Here is a 20,209-nt window from a genome sequence, read left to right on the forward strand (position 1 = left end):
GATGCATATCAGACTCAGTTAATGAGCTGCTGCTGTGAAAAAGTTGCAGTAAAGGTGTTTGAATACATGAAAACAAAAGCCAAAAGCCAGGAGAAAGAAACTCCCAAATTAACAAGTACACAAGGAAAAAAATAGTGAAAACAAATGAGAATGAAAATTGGGAGAAGAGAGAATTTTAAGTACTAAAAAAAAATGTTACATTTTTATATTTTATTTATCTTTCCATGTGCGTCCAGGAATATAGATGAGAGCTTTAGAAACATTGCCATTTCGCTGTTTTCCAGGGAAGTGGCCCTGGACAGATTCCTGTCACCAGTTGTTGGAAGAGCAGAGGGGTGCTGTATTTTATGTATTTCTTAATATATATATATGTACGGGCAGAGTTTGTTCTGTCACCTGCCCAAGGTGATATGGTCCTGGCTTTGTAGGTTAGCCAGTGCTTCAGTAAACAGGGAACAGTATTTTGGGTGGGTAAATGAAAGAAATAATTTGATTTTGGGTCATGAATGGGTTTTTGCCTATGAGAAACTGCTGTTACTTCAGTAGAACAGGGTTAAAGAAACAGGAACGTGTATCTGGGAATGTGGCCTGTGGAGCTCTCAGAGTTAGTTTAAAATTTCTGCCATGGGCTCAGGCTCTTGGTGCTCTGTTGCTGTGCACCTCTTTTACAGCATTTTCTAAGTCAGCCTGAATGCCCTTTAAGTGATATGTGGAGGTGGTTCTCAGCATGTGAGTGCTGGTGCAAAACCAGCCCTTGCCACAAGTCTTCTCGCGGTGAGTTATTTGTGAGCGTCGTGCGCGGTCCCTTCGCTGCTTCTGATCCTGCGAGCGGGATGTGTGCGCGCGTGCTGACCTCACGTGATGCCCAAGGAATGCACTTTCCTTTTGATTATTTTTCTTGACCCAGATCTCTTCCAAATATGGTCTTGGCTTAAACAAGTTCGTGTTCTTAGAGCTCAGGCGTTTGCAGAAGAAATTCTGGCTCCAGCTAACTGTGGTTGCACGGGGGGAGCAGAGGCGGAGAACAACTTAGAAATGTAAAGATAAAAGGCACCCAGCTGCACTCAAATTTGTCCCAAAAATGTACATTTTGTAAAATGTTTATACAATACTGGACAAGAAGATTTGTTTTGATATTTTTAGCTACAGTGGAAACAATTGTTTTTAAATAAATGACTCTTACTCTGAGTGATTGCCACCCAAACATTGCTTCGCTGAGGCTTCTCATCTGAAACAAATTTAAATATTTTTCTTTATTCATACCGAGATACAAAATTGTCAAGCTGACCAGCATAAACAGAGGTAAATTAATTAGTAGCTCAGAAATAATTAGCTGTAGTGAGCTAAGAAATTATGCTCCCTCCATAGCAGGTTATTAATATGATTCTTAAATTATTATATACTCTGACCATGCTAAATATGAAGTTTATCATCCCAAACATTTTTCAGAACAATAGGACTGGGCAAGTGCTCTGAAACTAACTGCCTACCAAGGAAACTGTTACACTTACGGAAAATCCTTAATCTTAACTAAAACATACATTTCCTCTGACTGTGTATGTTAGCGAGCAAGTGAATTTATAGAAGTGACCAGCTCCAACATCTTATTGTTTAATAGGCTGTTGGTCCTGGCAGTAAAGTTCCTGCAATGTCACAGCTTGCTTGGCATCCCCTGTTGTTGCTGAGGATGGCACCAAGCTCCTGTGAGCCTCTGTGCTGGCAGCAGGAGGAACTTGTGCCCTTGGGCCTTTCGTCTCCTTGAGAATTTGGCTCCACCAAAGGACCTGGTGCAGGAGGAGGAGAAGGGGATTTTGCACTCTGGCTGTAGGGAGGGCAGTGTTTCATTGCATCTTCTACCTTAGAGGTAATTAATGTAATCATCTGCTATTGCTAGCGATAATAGTCCGTTATGGAAAAAAAGGGGGAAGCAAATTCCCAGTATGTGTAATGGCCATGCTTCGGGCCCCAGGGAGATTTCACCAAACGAATCACAGACAAATTTATCATCTTTTTGGTTGCTGTTTTTATTAGTGGTGTGCAGATGAGGAAACCGGACCCTGTAGCTACCAAATTAATATTTGAGCACCGTGGGCACTGGCGTTGCCTCATCTGGAATCAGTTTGCCCAGAGCACAATGCAGGCACGGCCCCGCACAAAGGCGCTTCCAGCTCTGAGGTCAAACGTTTAGCGCTGGCTCTCCCAGCGATAGCCCCAACCACCGCCCGATTCGGGTTTCACAGCTCCTTGCGAGGAAACCTTCCCTGTTTCGAATTACAGGTTCACTGGTGTGTGATATAGGAGCATTTCTGTTCAGATCACAATTTTTTCTGAATAAAGCAGGAGCCCGAGCATGGCCTGACTCCCCTCGCCGTCTGTATTAATATATTACAATAACAGAGGTTCTCAAACTACCACACTGGATTTGCAGTGGTGTTCCCAAAACAAGTTAAAAACAGGCAGATGTTCATCGATAAATTGAATCATCTGCTAAATTAAAGGGTGTTTTCCCTGCTGCTTTTTTTATATTGAAAGTGAGAATTCCTGTGTGCGTTAGGAAGCAGTGGTGAAAAAATGAGCCAGCGTCTTGGCAGGATGTTTCACAGCAGTTTTTGGCCTGAAGAGCTCTGAGTATTGTAAGAATGGAATATCGCAGGGTTGGAGCACAGCGTTCAGCTCCTCAAACAGCAGCGGGAGAGGAAAATATTTAGAAAAACTGAATTAGACACTTGCAAAAGCTGCCGTTTTGTTTTGTTTTGGTCTGATCTTTCTTGGTCTTTCTAAGACTCCATCTGAGTAACACTGAGCCCCTCACAGCACTCGTCCAGGTGCTGTTTGGGGATGTACGCGGTGATTTAGAACCTGGGATTTGGAAGCTGCTATCGGGGCCCAAGGACACTAATGGGGGCAGGAAGGTTTGGGCTGAATGGCACTGTTGCTGTTACAACCATTAACGATGCAGATTTAAAAACAAAACAAAACAAAAAAAAACAACTGTTGGTGATAACCCTCCAAAAAGCGGGCTATGGCACTGTGTCATTGTACCTGACCTTGACGGCAGAAGGTCAGGCTGCGAGACGTGCTGGGCACTTCCACCTCCGCTTTCTGTCAGAACCCTTTGGGTAGTGTTGCTCAAAGGCAGAAAGCCCCGTTTACAAAGCCTTAAAACTCTTTATTAAACTCTTTTAGAGTCCAGGCGCATGAAGTAGGGTGCAACACCTAATAACCAGCAGCATTTCTTTGCAGCCGGTGCTGAGGTGCCCGCGGATCCCCTCTGAGGCAGGCTGAACCCGCGCCCGCTGCCTTTATGGCGACCTCCCCCCCCCTCCTCACAGCCCCATCCCCGGCCCCTCACGGCCAGGAAATGGCGGCGGGGCCGCTCCCGCCCCTCTCCCTCCTCGCCCCTCCCTTCCCCGCGCCACCTCGCGGCGCGCCCCCGCGGCGCGGCCCCGCTCGGGAGCGCGCTCCTGCCGCCCGCCCGTGCCCGTGCCCGCGCCCGCCGCCGCCGCAGCGCCGCTCCCTGCAGCGGGGAGCGTGGGGGGGAGGCCGGCGGCCGCCCGCTGCCACCGCCCCGAGCCCGGAGCCCGGAGCCCCGCAGGCGCCTCAGGCCGCGCCGCCCCCCCGCAGGTAGGTGCGGGCCGCTCCCCCCCCCACGGCCACGGCGAGCCCCGGCCCGGTGCGGGCGGGCGGGCAAGATGGAGACCGGGGGGAGGGGAGCGGAGAGGAGAGGAGCGGAGCGGGGCCGCGCTGTGCTCGGGGACCTTGGGGGGGGGGAACGCGGATGGACGGGCTCGGCCCCGCAGCGCCATCGCCGCCCTGTGCCGGGCGGGGCAGGGGGGAGCCGTACCGGGCTGTACCGGGCTATACCGGGCTATACCGGGTTGTACTGGGTTATACTGGGTTATACTGGGTTGTACTGGGTTATACTGGGCCGGTGGCAGCGCCCTGCGGCAGGTGGTGGCTGGAGGCAGCCCCTCCGAGCCCCCCGCACGCCCGGGGCTGCGGCGCTTTTGTCTCCCCGCAGCCCTCGCCCGGCCCCCGGCGGGCTCCGGCCTCGCCTCCCCCCCCCCAAATCCCCGATCCCCGGGGGCTTCAGTTCCCCGCGGGGGGCTGGAGCCCCCCGGGTGGAGCCCCCGGTGCGCTGTGCTTGGAGTTGCAAGGAGTTGGGTGCATCCTGCTCGCTGCGTGGCCCTTAATTAATTAGCGAGGAGTTGCGCCTTTAATTGGCGTGCGGTGCGCCCTGGCTGGCTGGCTAAAGAAAGCAACAGTTATGTTGATCCATGCGGTGTGTTTTTTTCAAAATAAAGGAAGGCGAGGAATCCTCTGTGTTTAATCCATTTTTAAAATAACATCTCATTCATATTTCAATTTTTAAATACCAGGGTTTCTCATAGAACTATTATTATTATTATTATATATTTTTTTTGGTCTATATTCTTAATTTTTAGGTGCAACCGTAACCAGAAAACCCCGCATCTTTGTCCAGTGTCTGCTGTTGACGAGGTTCAACAAGTGGACTTTGTCCTTTTGCTCTCGTGCATTGCGGTGGCAGTGTCTGGGTGTGTTGGTGGGGGTCCGGAGCTTTTGCACTGACCCCACGGAGGTGCCCATCGGGACCTCAGCGCCAGGACAAGGAGGTGTCTGAGCCCTCTCCTAAGCTTTAAACCCTTTTGTGGGAGGAGGTTGGGGAAGGAGGAGAGGGTAGGTGAGAACACCCACGGAGATGAATGAGCACCTCTTGCCTCTCGGAGCTGTTGTTCTGTTCCCTGGGGAGAGGAGCGGGTGGGTGAGAACACCCAGGGAGATGAAGAACCACCTCCTGCTCCTCAAAGCCCTGCTTGTAGGCGATGGCGAGCTCTGCGCCGTGTTACCTGGGAACGGCTCCTCCAGATGAACGGACAATTTTACAAACGCCCGTAATTCTTTCTGGAAAAAAGGAAAGATGTACCTCTACCTGCCCCGTCATTCATATGCATATTTGACTTGCCTTGAAGTTGGGTAATTACAGAACCGCAGGATAATCAGGGTGCAGCTTCACAACCTCGCTCCTCCAAGCCAGCCTGTCTGGCCTGATGGCTGCCTCCATCCTCTGTGGCCCCATCCCAGCTGTGGCTTTGCTTTTCCTCAGCCTCTGCTCTCTGTGCTGTGTTCAGGACTTGTCCGTACCCTTCATGAACGCCTTCTGAGTTCATTGTGTTGTCAAAAAGTCAAATTTTTGAGGTCTGGCTAGCTTTTTAACTTAATGAGGCTAAGGGGGTAGACAGTAGGTAACGTGATGTAGGCTAACCTAGGCCTTCAGTCTGTGCCGATGAAAATTGTGTTCCTGTTCCTCCTCTCCTGCCCCAGTGCCAGCCAACTGTTGTTTTTTCGTCCTCGCCGGATTGTTTTTCACCTGGGTATTGGCTCGTCCTGCTCTTGCACAATAGTTAGTGTTGGCACAAGGAATGGGAATGTGGGAGAGGAGGAAAGGGCAAGATTATCCTGTTCAGAAAAGCTGTGGATTCAGAGCGGTTTCTGTTGATTATGAAACCAAGCGGGCGGTTGTGTCGGTGTAATTGGCGGTGCATGGTTAACGAGATCATTGACATGGCCCTCCTCGATTTTTGTGGACCCGTCTTTACCCTTTTAAGTGTCCTGTTTCTCCTCGTCACATCGCTCCGTGGTTACCTGACCTTAATTTCTGGGTGGAAAAAAAGTCAGCTGACATTCTTGCTGATGTTGGCATGTGCCGAAACAGCCCGTAGGTATGCCTCGAGTGGTTTTTAAGGCTGGAGAGCCTGACAGTTACTTGTTTGCCAGGTTTTGCAATCAAATCCTGGTATCTAAAGGCTCACCATTAGCCTCGTTAGTGCGTGACTATCTGATCTTTGTGGGGGCAGCGCTGACCTCCGTGTACGGCACCAGGGTGGTGTTCAGGCTCTGGGGAGCTCTGCTTCTCCAGGGGTCCCCAAGACTTATTTCCTCTTACCACCGGGTATTGTAAGCTTTTGAGCTCGCATTGTAGCGAACAAAAGCAGCTTTCATTGACTCCAGTCACACATCTAGAGCATTCCACGTGTGAGAAGTGTGCCGATCCTTTACCTCCATGTTTTCAGCTGGGCATTTCCACACCCGCCGTGCAGGCCCGGGGCAGAGCTGCGGGGCCAGAGCTGCTGCCACCAGGACACCGCTCACACCGGGGTTCCCCATGTGCACGTTATTTATTCTCGGCTCCAGGGAGGGCCCTCAGGGTGTCTTGATGTCGATAAGAGAGGCCATGGGCCCTCTGATCCCTGCGTGCACACAGGGGGCAGAAACTGGCCCGGGCCTGTGCGCGGAGTTCCCTTAGAGGGCACCTTGGAGGCTGCTGCTTGGGGTCTGGAGCGGGGGCTGTGAGGGGATGGTTTGTGTGCCCCCACAGCTCTTCCCTCAGCTTCCGTCACCCACCTTTGGCCGTTCTTCACGGTTATGTAAGAAAATGGCCTTTGGTCATCAGAGAAAGGACCGTGCTTGTGATTTCTCGTGTTGCATGGGGAATCCTTTGTTCCTCCATCTTTTTGCACAAAGAGTAACTGAGACAGACATTGTGCCCCAAATTACGTTTTCTCTCCTATTTGCAGCCTCGTGTTATTGCACCAGTTCTAGCAAACCACTTGTGTAAAGAAATTGTCTTATATTGGGGCTGATTTTAATATATTTTACCTCATCAGATGAGAAAAATCCTATTACGTGATCAACGCTGGGAAGCCCTTCATAAGCACGGGTTAGAGGAGCCGCTTACCTAGTATCAGAAGTAGATTATATTTCAAATGTAGGTTCAGATGTTATGGTATACGTTGTGACACTGATAGGGTTTCTTATTTAGTGTTTTTAAAATATTTACATTTATGGGGATACTCCAGGTGCAGTATTTTGAAAACAAGCAGCTGCGGGTTTTTTAAAAATCAGGCGAGGCCATATTTTAGTGATAGTTAACACGTAGGAAAGGGGCTGACGATAAAAGCACCACTTGAAAATTGTTTAATGTGATATAATTCATCCTTTCTACTGACTGATGAAAGTATATTTCTCCCACCCACTATCCTGAGAGGGAGGAGCGAAAGCAATACTGTATCTCTGCCGCAGTCTGCAAAGGCAAAATGTCTGTGCTCTGGCTTCTTCAGCTTCCCCCCGCAGCAAAAAGGAGCCCTTTGGCATTCCCCGGAGCCTGCAGCCCCTGTGCTGCTGGACGTGGCATAGAGCTCTCTTTATGCAGGGAGCTTGAACAGAGTTGGTCCTGTGCTTCCCTCCAACTATTTTAATTGGTAGGAGTGACGTGCAGGGTGCCAGTACAGAAATAATGCTTCTGTTGCTGAGTGCGATGTCATGTACTTTATGTGGATTTGCTGTAAGGAGGGCTGGAGGATGATGAAAAGGTGCTGGTACGGTCTCCTACAGCTCCGTCGGTGCTGTTGAAGCCATTGCAACCTCAGCTGTGGAAAATCGCAGAAATAGGAGTGGGTTTTCTACGCTCGCTCTTACTAAAATCAAAATTGTTCCTGTTGGCAGTAGGAGTTTACCTCTCCTGGTATCGTCATTTGAAAAGCTGGAGGTGTGCTTCCAGTTTTGTTCAGAGGCTCTGATTCAAAGCACATTTCAGCAGCAGCCAGCAGCGCTTGCAGAGAGCCAGGTCTGCTCTGGTGCGAGCCAGGCTGCCCTTGCAGAAAGCAGGCGAGGGTGAGACTGGAGGGGCTGCCTGCTTCCCCTGCTGGAATGGGTTGTTCTGTTTAATGCAGATACCAGGTCGCAGCTCCAGGACTTTATAAAATACTTGATGTTTGAGTGCCTGTTTGCAGTCAGCTTTTGTACTTTCTCTGCTCTTGGGAGCTGCCATCTGGCCTGTGCCGACCACGAGGAAGGCACAGGAAGGGGGTGATAGCCCAAGAAGGGTGTTTTATGCATCTAGACTTGACTCGTTTTGGTCTTAAAGTCTTGTATAGCAAACAGAACATGGTTGTTGTGTGGTTGTTATTTTTTTTTTTTTTTGGCATAGTTTCAAGCTGAGGGAGGGATGGGCTGTACCAGTAAAAGAAGCCTTAGCAGTTGTAAGCTAGAAATGTGCTGTATGTTAATCTGTGCTTAGGGGCAAAAGGAAGCACTCTTTCTCTCTATCCAAGAGTCACAGTATCGTTGGAATCAGGTGACATTTCTTAAGATTCTTTTTGTCTGCTTTGCCTTTAATATGGCTTCTGTTTTCATCTCCCAGCAGAAAAGAGCAAGAGGTTGACTGTGAGCTACAAAAATCCTCAGGGCAGCCTCATACATTGTGTATTGACTGATGAGCACTGCGAGCAAAACAAAACTGCAGGCTCACCTCAAGAGTGCTAACGCAATTAACTTTGCAGGTACTCAGAAGAGTGGGGATGCAGCGATACTGCAAAAGTGGGGTCATTACCGTGGCCCTCTGGTCCCCCTGCAGCAAAACCTTGCAGGTCCCAGATGGATGGTCCCATTTCTTTCTTCGTTCTAGCAGCCATGGAGCTCCTGTGCTTCGTTGCACAGGAAGCTCTAACACTGCCTTTCTTTTTCCAAACCTAGTTTATCCAGTTGTCTCCTCCCTTCCTAAGCATTTCTATGAAAATAGATTACCAGATAGAAAAAGATCCAAACAGAAAACCCTCTGCAGCCGCTTTCCAGTAAAAATCTTCTCAAAATGCAACCAAATTTGTTTACTACAGTGCCTCATCTTAACTATTTGTTTATGTGGAGACATCCAACCGGTTTTAAAACTGATTTAAGTAAACTGTTGCAAGTATCTTTTACATATCTATTTACAGGTTTAAAACAAGTAAGTTTTGTTTCATTGGAAACTTTTCTGGCTGGTTTTACTGAAGAATGCTTGGACACAAAGTTGTGTGCGTTTGGCTATACAATTTAGCTAGAGTGGGATTTTTAAACTGGCATAGCTTTGCATTTTATACCAATCCTTGTTTATACTGTGCGTACCCCTGCCAAGAAGCCTGCTTCCACTCTGCTGATAGACTCATGCAGTGTGCCTACTTTTTATTCCCAACTGTAACAAGAATGAAGAAAAATATGCTGGAGGTGTCCGTGTTAATGTAACTAAAATAAAGATTTCTAAAACTTTTCATTAAAATGTCTTAAAACAAAATCAGAGAGCATAAGCTTTGAAATACTACTTGAAATTTTCATGATTTGATAGAAAATGACCTAGAGAAAAACAAATATTAAAAAAAACGTTGTCAGTTTTTCACAGGCTGTATTTTTTTTAAGCTTCCTCCTCTTGTAAGAAATGTTAGACAGTTAGTGATTTATTCTTCCTTCCCTGTCAGTGACAGTGATGCAGACTGCCACCAGATGCAAGGTAAACCAGCGTCGGCCAAGTTCTGTACGTCCCGGCAGCGTTTGTCAGGGCTGTCGTGGCAGACACGCACACAAACACACGGGTATGGTGCTGAAACCTAGGGTCTGGCAGGTCCAACAGGATGCCTTCCTGGGATCTGAGGACCTGCCATGGTTCTCCCCAGGCAAGGTGGATGATTTCATCAATAGGAAAAATCCATCTGGTTGTGATGAGGAGAAAAAGCAGCGAATAAGAACACTGGCATAGACAGGAGTGAATCTGGAAGGTGGGCAGTCTGCTGAGGAACCTCGAGGGCCCTGCATTGTTCAGTGCCTCCTCCCTGGTCTGGTGTGTTCCCTCAGACACTGGGCAGCTGAACTGATTGGCCTTGTGGCAGTTGAGTTTGGAGCAGCTTTTTGGGGCCAAAGACAGTATTCTGGTGTTTTAAGTGAGCACTGAGCCTAGAACTAACTGCTCTGAGCGTCCTCAAGTGTATCAGCAAACAGCTGAATAGCCTTTCAGTCGCTCTGTATACCCTGTCCTCAGTAAAAATACATTACCATGAAACCCTTATGTTTGTAATTACATATTGTAAAAAATCTCAGGTATTTGTCGTGACTTTGTGGGCTGTAGCGGGGTTAAAGGAAGGTAATGTTTTCTTGACTGCTACCTAAGATTAAGTTCCATTTTTATTGCTGCACCAAAAAGTCTGCTTGGTCTCTCGACCTGTATCTTACTTTCTTTGTTCTTTGCTAAATGCAGGCTTGCAAATTATTCTTAGTTGTTTCACTTGCTAGTCAACACCTGCAATAACAGTGGGTTCGTATTTGTTCTACCATAGCCCCACTCAACATTCAGAACTGTAGCACGTGGATAATCTCCACTAGTACCATTTATTATTTAAATTATATTATTATTACAATTTGACTATTTGTCATGAAACTGTGTTCAGATATTTGCACAGGAATAATGCACACGCTGTAATATGTGTTTGTCAGGCCAAGGTGAATTGGGAGTAAGAGCTGGGACTGTAACTATTATAATCAGAAGGAAAGGGCATGGGGATTTACTCCTGGGTAAACAGACCCTTCCTGTTGTATTCTTTTCCTCTGGCTGGGAGGAGACCTTCACAACTGCCAAATAAATTCCCTAATCAATGGTAGACTTTAGATGTAGTTGTTCTAGGTGATATTCCATATCTACTGCGGGCAAAATACCATGAATATTCCAGACCTTATCTGCTAGAGAAATTTACCACAGCAAGAAATGTTTAGTCTCCTAAACATGACCGGGAGGCACAGAAATTCTCTCAAGAGCCAGATATTGATTGCATTAATCTTGTCTTCAGCATGGTTAAATGTTATCTTGGACTGAGTATTTTCAGCTTATTTGAGCTGTGGAGCCAACACAGGCGAATTGAGCGAGGAAGGAGATCCTCCTGGTGCGCCTCGCTGCCTCCTTCCACCTCCACGGGTAGGGAACGTGAGGCAGTGTGTGTGCAGCTGCTATTTACAAGCGTTAATACTCAAAAAGCTGTAGACCACCAGTAATGCAGTAATATTATTTGTTGTGACTCTGCCCCAGTACGTGTGCTGAAGGGATTTCGTAGCACAACTGATCCGTGTGGAGGCAGCGGCCTGTAGTTCAGGCTGAGGCCTTGCCTGGGTGCCGCCAGGCCGGCCCTCGGGCCCGGGGTGATGCAGCAGTGTGCGGGTGCCTCTCCCTCCCAGCCTCCTGGAGATGAGTCTTGTTTGAACAAGCAAGCCTCCGAAATGGAGCACAGCTCGAGCCGTGGTAGCCTACCAATAAAGCACAGGCTGTGTAAAAGCGGTGCTTGGCCGTGGTGGGTCACATTTGTTCCCCACAATGCCGGGAGGTGCATGGTAACATGGATATCAGGACAAGTTGTATGGCTTTTCCCAACATCCTGGGCACAGTTTTGTGTCACTTTGTACCTGCTCACCTAACTGGGACAGCGTTGGCATTGCTGTGGTCTGGCATCTTCTGCTTTGTGCAAGATTCACTGCGTGCCTTTGCTTCCCCAGCTGCGCGTCTGACCCGTTTCTTACATAATTGCGAGAAGAAGCAACAAAACTGATTAGTGTTGTATTAATTTGCTGCACTTACAACAAAATCTTAAGGAGCCTAGATCTGCTAAATCAGGAGGAGATGGTATTTTTCCTTGGGTGGTAGGCTGATCTTGCAACTGGAACAGCTAGGAGTTAGATGAGATTCGGTTAGAAGGGTTTTGAAATCAGAATGGGTGGATATTAGATGTTCTGGTTGCTGAAACACTTTTGTTCGGTTCTTTAATGTACTTCTCCACTAATTATACCCACCTGAATAATACATATTTTAAATAGTTGCTTTTAACTGTGTGTAGAGGGTTACCAGTCAAACCCTCAAATGAAAGCTTATTAAAACTTTTCATTTAAAAAAGTAATTTACTGACATCAATTCTGTTTACTGAAAAGAGACAAAATGGTTTGCGCTCACTTCAGGAAACAGAGGTAACTCTTCAAGGATTTTCATGTGGAACGCTGCAGCGTTATTGTATACTGATAAACATTTGTCTCTCTTGTTTTTGATAGAAAATGATGCACCCTGTCGCCAGCGGTAATGCAGCTTTCTGTGGGACCGGCAAGAGCTCTTGCCTTAACGAAGACACCGTGAGGTCTGCCGATCAGTTTGACTTGTACGCCACGCAGCAAAGCAAATACGGCCACGCAGTCAGCCACAAACCGATTGCATGCCAGAGACAAGACCCGTTGAATGAATCACACCTGCAGACCACGAGCGGCAGGAATATAGAGACAAAAGACGAACTAAAGAAAAAGAAAAACCTCAACCGATCCGGGAAACGTGGAAGGCCATCAGGGACCACAAAATCAGCAGGGTACCGAACCAGCACGGGTCGACCCCTGGGGACCACCAAAGCAGCTGGATTTAAGACAAGTCCAGGCAGACCCTTGGGTACAACTAAAGCAGCAGGATACAAAGTCAGCCCAGGCAGACCTCCAGGTAGCATTAAAGCTCTATCACGGCTTGCAAATCTAAGTTATACTTGTGGCAGTGCAGCTTTTCCCTATCCTATGGTGCATAACAGAGGCTTACATGCTGCTGGTGAAACTAGTGGCAAACTCAAACAGCCTAATGAATGAAAGGAAGGAATTAGTAACTCCTTACTAATCTGCTTTACTTTGGATTTTGGCATGTTTCTTGCATTTTATTGTAGCATTTGCATACGTTTGAGTTTCTAGATTTTCTTCTTATTCAAATAATGCCATAGTGTATGGGTGCAGTTCAGTAACTTTTAAAGCAATGTTGAGAGGGCACTGGCATAAAGGGTTTTTTGTTGTTTTTAAACCATAATTTATTAGCAAGTCTCAACTGATGCATATACCATGGTGTCTCTGAGTAATATTCGTGTTCCTAGTTTTACATTCAGTTTCTGGTAAATCTAGTTTTGTGATTATGCGTTAAGTAATTGAAATGAGGAGGATAGAATTAGCTGGCTGTTGGCTCGTGATGTGGCCTATCTCACAATAAGGAACTCATCCAGATGAGTTCTTACTTGATAAAGAAAATGCTTGGAACTGTTTAACTAGTAACAACTGCAAAATTCTGAGTTCCTGTGTGTTTTTTAAAAGGAAGGAATAGAAAGCAAACTATGTTTTCCACTCCTGCAGGAGCTTCTACAGACCTCGAACAGATACTTATAAAACTTATAAAAAAAAAAACAGACCAAAAAACAACCTTTTTTTTCAGTGTTGATTTCAGGTGGCTTTTGTTTCTGGAGTTGTAGCATTTAGTTGATTTCAACTAATGTTCCAAAAATGTTTTTGAAAAGATTAAAGAAAGCTGAAAGTTTGTGCAGCGCATTACAGCTTCACAGCGCCTTATTAATACAAGCTCGTTTGCCTTTAGGTGATAGCTGTTCTTTTTGTTATGCTGATACATGATTCTGCTATGTAATTTTGAAATGCCTGATAGTACATACACCAAACCACAAATAATTCTTTAAAATTTGAAATATTTTGTAAGAAATTAAGTACTGTTCATTCCAGTTACGCACTCGGTTAATATTAAACAGTACATTCTTAATCTGTAAATAGCTATTTACACTGTTTTTTGCCTTTAAAATCTGTGCTTAGGTGGCGACAGTTTAATAGCTTTTAAAGTATTAATCTATAATGTTTACAAATTAAACTTTTTAAATAGACACTGTTGCCAAGTTTTCAGACTTAGTTTTGCCAGATATTCCTGGAAATACAGATATTTCATTGTTTGACACTTATACTATATTTAAGTTATGGAAGGTTATATATCTACCAAAGGACACCATTTTCATGATTTATAAAAGCAAACTGTATAGCTGATGCAAACAGGATGCAGTTTACTGCACTGCTAGACCCCAGATATAAAGTACTTCATAGGAATTCATCTATGCATGCAAGCTGAAAAAAAATGTTGTTGGTTGACTATAAATACCTTTCTTGACTCAAACTAAAACCTTCCCTCCTTCCAAAAGAAATGTTCCATTTTTCAACTGGGTGTGTTTAATTTTTTTTTTTTTTAAGTGTGAGAGAGAGTGTGTGTGTGTGTAACATGTGCACATACTTTAATCTAGACTCAAAAAAAAAAAAAAAAAAAAACAGTCCTCAATGTTGCATATTGTTTGTTCTAAATTTATTTTTACTGGAATTAAAGTGTTTTTTTCACCTGGAAGAAAGTTTATATTTAAGTTGTTTGAAGTAAAATGTGACTTTATGATAAATTTGCAGCTTCAAATATCTGGGGTGGGAATATATACAGCTTGGAAATCTGGGGAGCAGAAGAAAATGGGTTAATTAGAGCTTGTGCTGATTGAGTAATAGTACTGATAATTTTTGTTAATGTAATTGCTATTCTGGCCTGCTGTCATTTTGATGAGAACTCTTGATTTCAGTGATGACAACTTAAGAAACAGATGTCATGTTTCATACCTTTTTTATCAGGAAAAAAGCAGCAAGCCTTCAGGTGTTCCAGTGATGCCTAACACATAATGAGCTGGACTTTATGCTGTACTTTACAATAGGTGTGTTGAATTGTTTTTGGGGAACTGTGTATGCACTGGCAACTAAGACAATGAACCTCAACTGTACTGGATGGCTCCTTAGTCGATACACGAACTAATGGCAGCTAAACTGCTACTAAAATGGTTTCTTCATGCTGAAGCTATGAAATCCAGTTACACGTTCTGTTCCTCAACAAACTCGCAAGCCTGAAATTTAGCAATCTTTCTCAGAACGATGTCACTTCTGACACATGCAAAATGCTAACGTGAGTTAATTCACCCTCAGGATCCGTGCTGTATTGGCTGTTTTTAATCATGATTTTTCAACAAAAGACTGCTTTAAGTTCTTTCCTGAACTCAGCTGGGAAAGCAGTCCTCTTCAGCTGAATGTAGTAACTACAGGAGTGTCACACCTCGCTGGCAAGGAACGTGTTGCATGTCACCACTGTACCTTGGAGAAACTCCACTTCTTACCTCCTTCTGTTTATCCCGTTTGCTCCTGTTTCATTTCTCACTTGTGCATCGACTCAATGGTGCTGTGCTGTGTGTCAGGAGATAATGCAGATGTATTGCTGTTCTGCTAGTATAATGAATTTTGTATTCAAGTATGCTGATGAAATAATGAAATCATCTAAGCAATTTCTGTTCATTACAGTGTTTATTAATTATATCAGATGAAATATAATCCCGGTAAAAAAGCAATTAACGTTGTCAATTGTGAAATGATGAGCATAAAGTAGGAAAGTGTTGGTGGAGTCTTTAAAGGGCTGCTTGGCACCCAAGCTTTAGCAAGGAGACCAGCAGTGTGCTGCTGGGCATTGCCCAATTCTGGTTTATTTTACATCTGACCATAGCTTACTGGTGCCATGCTGAGAGGGGATGAAAAAAAAGAAGTAAGAGATTCAAAGTGAAAAAGGAATGGAATTTTCAAATACTTCTGCTTTGCCTATGTATAATCTAGAGAATACATTGTGCTTTTTTTAAAAAAACATTCTTCTTTCCACGATAAACACTGAAGCAGCATGTTAATGCCTAAACTTTATTAGTACCAGTGGGAAAACTGGCCTTTTCCCCCATAGTATGAAAACATAACTTGTAAGGTAAATTGCTTATTTTATATGATATATCATAATTCAGCTATTCATAAGCTAGGATCACCGTTGTGTGTTAACACTGTTCAGAAGATCGACATGTCAAGTTTGTTTTTTAATAATTTCTTTTAATTATCAAGTTCCTAACGTCTTATTTATACATAAAGGAAATGTATTCGCTTGCTATTATTCCTTACTGATGCTATACAAGTTCACTGTTTAATATACATATAGTAACTACTATTCAGTTTCTGATTAAATTTACTTAAACTTAAACCAAATAATTTTGCTACTATAAAGTCTTGCACTGGACATATTCAAGATGCTAGCACCATATTTTGGCAGAAATAAAACAGATACCATCAGAAGTGGCTAACTTTGATATTAAATATAGTATTTTTAAAATCAGCTGTTAGCCTTGTCACTAAGGCAATGTTCTTTATATCTTGGATTTAGTTTAGACTATTCAGAATAACTATGTATCGAGAGCCATTAAAGATCTCTGTTCCGAATGAATATATTTTCATTTCGTCTGAAAGAACTTAAGAGTCAGGACAAAACCAAGCCTTGTCGGTGAAAAGTGATGTGAAAAGAATTACTTGGAACTACAATACACAGAGTAATTCAGATGTGAATTGAACTCCCTCCCCCATTTTCGAAGAGCTTTAAAAGGCAGAGAGCAATGTGAAGTCATTTGTCTGATGGCTTCATTAGCTGTGACTCTGCCGTTCTTTGTTGTGTGTATAATAACGTTTCATGCTATCCCTAGAGTTGACAGTTAAAACAATTGATAATAATCGTAAATACTTTGAACTGCAAACTTAATTTCTGACCACAAAAGAAGTTTATTCTTCTCTATTTTAATGCATATATTTTAACACTGCTTAAATATATTTATGACTTTAGTAGAGACTAGACCTTTCTCCTTGTGATTTTTTTTTTCCAAATAGATAAGTCTGTATTCTGAAGTTTGAACCACTTTATGATATTTTAATCTTTCATCATTTGCTTTTCCACAGGTTTACTTTGGGGGAAACAGTAATCTGTTAAATAACTAGTATCAGCACCCTGTCCTCTGCTGTAAAAAGCCTGATTAGATACTGTGTATGTTTTTATGTCCATGAACTTGAGCTACTCGTGTGCAATTATGTGTATGGGAATGGAGTAGTGTTCATGATCTGTATTTACATCATCATATGGATGTATATTTATTAATAAAGTTAATACTTTAAAACCTAACCATTTTTTCCCTCTTTTGTTAATATATATTTTTTAAATTCTGGCTTAAGATTCCTATTGGCAGCATACCAGACCAATAACTTTAACCTGTCTCTGTTTTAAATGGAAATGCAGTGATTTCACCATTTGTTCTCCCGACGTCTCAGTCGTAGGTAAGTGTAAAATATTAAAGTACAACTTGTACAGATTTTGCTTAAAATCAAATGATCTGTTCTGCTTTGTCCCTTGCCTCCCTGAAGTGTAGCTGAATCTAGCTCCAACAGACTGTGTTTGTGCTTGTGTGGACTTAAAAATGCACAAAGATCTGTGAGAGTTGCAGGACCACTTACTGTGCAAGATTACATGAAATAAAGAAGCCCACCTTTCCAGCATGCTTTGCTTTCTGAATTTCACGTGAGATGTGTATTGCTTATTATAGGCAAGTCCCATAATTTGCATTAAGGCAAAAAGCCTGAATGGGTTGCAAGGTACCCGGAAATAGAGGAATGTTCCTCATTTTTCAATAAATTGAAAGTACTGCAGCAGTGACTTAATCGTTCTTATCCCTTCACTCAGATATGAGAAGAAACAAGGAAGGGAATGAGTGCTGTGTATGCATGTGTAGTAAGTTGTTAACTTTCTTTCTCTGTTGCACATGGGAATCAGTTTGAGAGTACTTGCCCACTTAGATTTTAATGGCATAATGGTCATTATTCATTACTGAATACCATATTTATCCTTCCATCCTAGCAATATTCTAGTTTATTTTTATTGCTTATGTGCTCTGCATACAACTGACCCCCCCTTGGTTTTGCCCCTCTACTGAAGGTTTTCAATAACTATGCGGCAAGATGGGCAGTCCGATGGATGCAAAGCTACAATCCAGTTTGCCAGGACTGCTTCCTTTCCTTGCTCCCCAACACCATCCATTTTCTATTCCATGTACTTCCAGAGACCACAAATATTTCTAGTATTGAAACATTTTAGAAATCATAGTTGAAGCTTCTATACAGACTTCAAGTTGCTTTTAATCAGAAAAGATCAGAAAATACATGCTTTTTTTTTTTTTTTTTTTTATTGTAAATGTTTGGCTTTCAACAGATTCATTTTACTGGATACATTCACAAGACTACAGTCTGTTGTGTTTTGGTATAAAGATCAGTTGCTGGATGTGATTTCTTGAAGGAAGTGAGCTTTTTTTTTTTTAATGAAACCTTGAGCATTGGATGTTGTCATTGATAAATGATACCATGCAACAATTCAGGCTTTTTATCTGTGTTGGAAGGTGCTTTTCTGCTTGCATGATTGTTGTGTAATAAACTGAAAGATAAAAATTGCAATGCGATCTGCTCCCTCGGTATATAGTTGGTGTGCGATGCCAGGTGCTGTGTTTCTGATGACAGAATCAGTTTATGATTTATTCATGCAGACAGACCGGCAATGTTGGCTTGTTTGCTTCACAAGTTGGATGTCTTAAAGGAAGCTTTAAGGTGGTTATATCTTTCTGATAATTCCATTTATGGGTATGATTAGACACCAAAGCTTGCTTCGGTGCTGGACTGGCATCTTTTTGCTTTTGGAAGATACCTGTCTCGATGGTATCTCTTCAAGTAGCTCAAATAGTACACCGTGAATTAGCAGTATCAGACCCATGCAGTATGATAGCTCAGTGGTGTGTCTTTTTGGACCAAGACGAATGAAAATTGTTTTAACTGTTAATCATGTAAAGTTGTAATAACTAAAAGTAAAGGGCTGACTTTCATTGTGTGCTATTTTTATCAGAGTTCTGCCTGTGGCTCTGTGTTTATTGTTTAACATTTAAGAGAGGTGGGGCCTGACCATACTGGATTGGCAGCCCGAAAGCTACTGCCTTCTGCAGCTGGCTGTCACCCAGGTTCCCTGCGTGGCCTAAGGATGACGAGGGCTCATTTTTTCCCATGAGTGGATAGATACGTGGCTTATCTTGCAAGGTTGCTGGAAGGAATCATTAGATAAGAACTTTTAACTACTTTGAAGCTGAAAAATGTTGTGGAGTTGTTAGGTGTTATTTAAATGATCTGAGGCAGATAAATCTTCTTGCCTTTCATGTTGCTTTTTTTTTTTTTTCTCCATACCACAAAAGCTTGTTCTAATTAGTGAAAAAATATCACAGTAACAATTAGTGCGAGTTTGATTATTTAGAGTAGGCCTTTGAGAACTAAAAAGTGTATTTGCTGTTTCAAGTGGTCATGTTCTTAAATATTCAACTGCGGCCATGTTGAGAAAACAAAGATTACAAAGGCACACATCCCAAATTCAGGTGTAGGTTGAAGTTGTTCATGCAACCTCAGCCTGTGTTCCAACTCAAATGCTTGTCTTGTTTTCTCCTACCTAATCTTTGTGCTGTTGAATACACAGAAAATTGTAGCTGTGAGGACGTGTCAGGATTACACAGGAGTGGAAACTTGTCTTGAAGACCATGGCATTGTCTCTGTCCCAGTCTCTTTCACTCCTTTTCTTGCCACGATGCCTGTGAAGGAGCTTGCCCAGCATTACTGAAATCCGTGGTAGTGTGTGAAATTCAGCTGCTGCAATATAAGATGCACAGATGACCGCGAAGTTCTGGTGTATATCCATGGATGCAACAAAAGACTCAGTTACGCAAATCCTCCCCTTTGCTAAATTTCAGATCCTTCCCTAACAAACAGAGCTATTCTACTGTATCCAAGATTTTTGAATAGATGCAAAACAATGTATTTTTTTTTTTACTAGTTTTTCCTTAAAACAGACATTTTGCATTAAAAATCAGAAAAATGTAAGCCACCGAACACTTATGCAACAAAACTGGCAGGCATCTTAATGTGCCTTGTCTGTATAATGTGTAAGCACTGGGCTAGTACATTTGTTGTGACTTAGGTATAAAGCCTCTTGGGAGTTAATTTGTTACATTAATGCTTTTTTTAACATCAGCATAAAAAGTACGCAATATTGCACAAACTTCTTGCTTTCTGTTCTGGTAGGAAGAATATTATGTTAGGATTAAATCTGAGAAGTGTCTCAGATGCAGGTATTTTGCCACAAAGCTATCTGTTAGAGATCTGGAACGCCATCGCTCATGTTTGAGATCTGACACCACCCAGGGCAGCGGTAGGTGAAGGACTCTAAGGCTGATGGCACAGAGCCATGAGCAGCAGCCACACGTAGTCCTTCACCAGGAGGCAGAAAATGGGGCTGAGCTTAAAAATGCCACTTTTCTTGCCACAAATAGGGCTGGAGGAGCTTTTTCCTGACTAGCCCACAGCAACATGGATTCCTATGTGTGTTGGCTCTCAAGTTTGCTTGCTTGATCTGTATCAACCAGTCTAATTAAATAGTTTCTATTTGCAAGCCTCACTTATGTTTTATATCTTTAGGCTACCATAGTTTCAGTATTAATATTCATGCAAATGGGACTTGGAAGGTAAGAAAAATAAAAACACTTTTCCAAGAAAGAAAAGGTGCACTACAAGAAAGGAGTTGATGTGCCCCACAGTAAAAGCAGACACA

At 43.4% G+C, this 20,209-nt stretch overlaps 1 protein-coding gene across 2 annotated transcripts; it reads left to right on the plus strand.

Annotated features, from left to right (window-relative positions):
• The first annotated feature begins 3,489 nt into the window (after positions 1-3,489).
• Positions 3,490-16,705, plus strand: C14H5orf24 (chromosome 14 C5orf24 homolog). 2 transcript variants are annotated; one of them, XM_027468298.3, is made up of 3 exons: positions 3,490-3,624; positions 11,911-12,340; positions 14,317-16,705. In XM_027468298.3, exons 2-3 carry the CDS (start codon positions 11,914-11,916, stop codon positions 14,355-14,357), a joined length of 468 nt encoding a protein of 155 aa, XP_027324099.1. In that variant the 5' UTR covers positions 3,490-3,624; positions 11,911-11,913; the 3' UTR covers positions 14,358-16,705. The 2 variants fall into 2 exon arrangements, with proteins under 2 accessions (XP_027324099.1, XP_027324098.1); XM_027468297.3 differs by lacking the exon at positions 14,317-16,705 and having other exon boundaries at positions 11,911-12,627.
• Positions 16,706-20,209: the final 3,504 nt, after the last annotated feature.

Source organism: Anas platyrhynchos, chromosome 14 (assembly GCF_047663525.1).
Source record: "Anas platyrhynchos isolate ZD024472 breed Pekin duck chromosome 14, IASCAAS_PekinDuck_T2T, whole genome shotgun sequence".
NCBI lineage: Eukaryota > Metazoa > Chordata > Aves > Anseriformes > Anatidae > Anas > Anas platyrhynchos.

Bases quoted from the DNA above. Each gene is read 5' to 3' on its own strand.
- C14H5orf24 (XM_027468297.3), top strand. From the start codon at position 11,914: ATGATGCACCCTGTCGCCAGCGGTAATGCAGCTTTCTGTGGGACCGGC.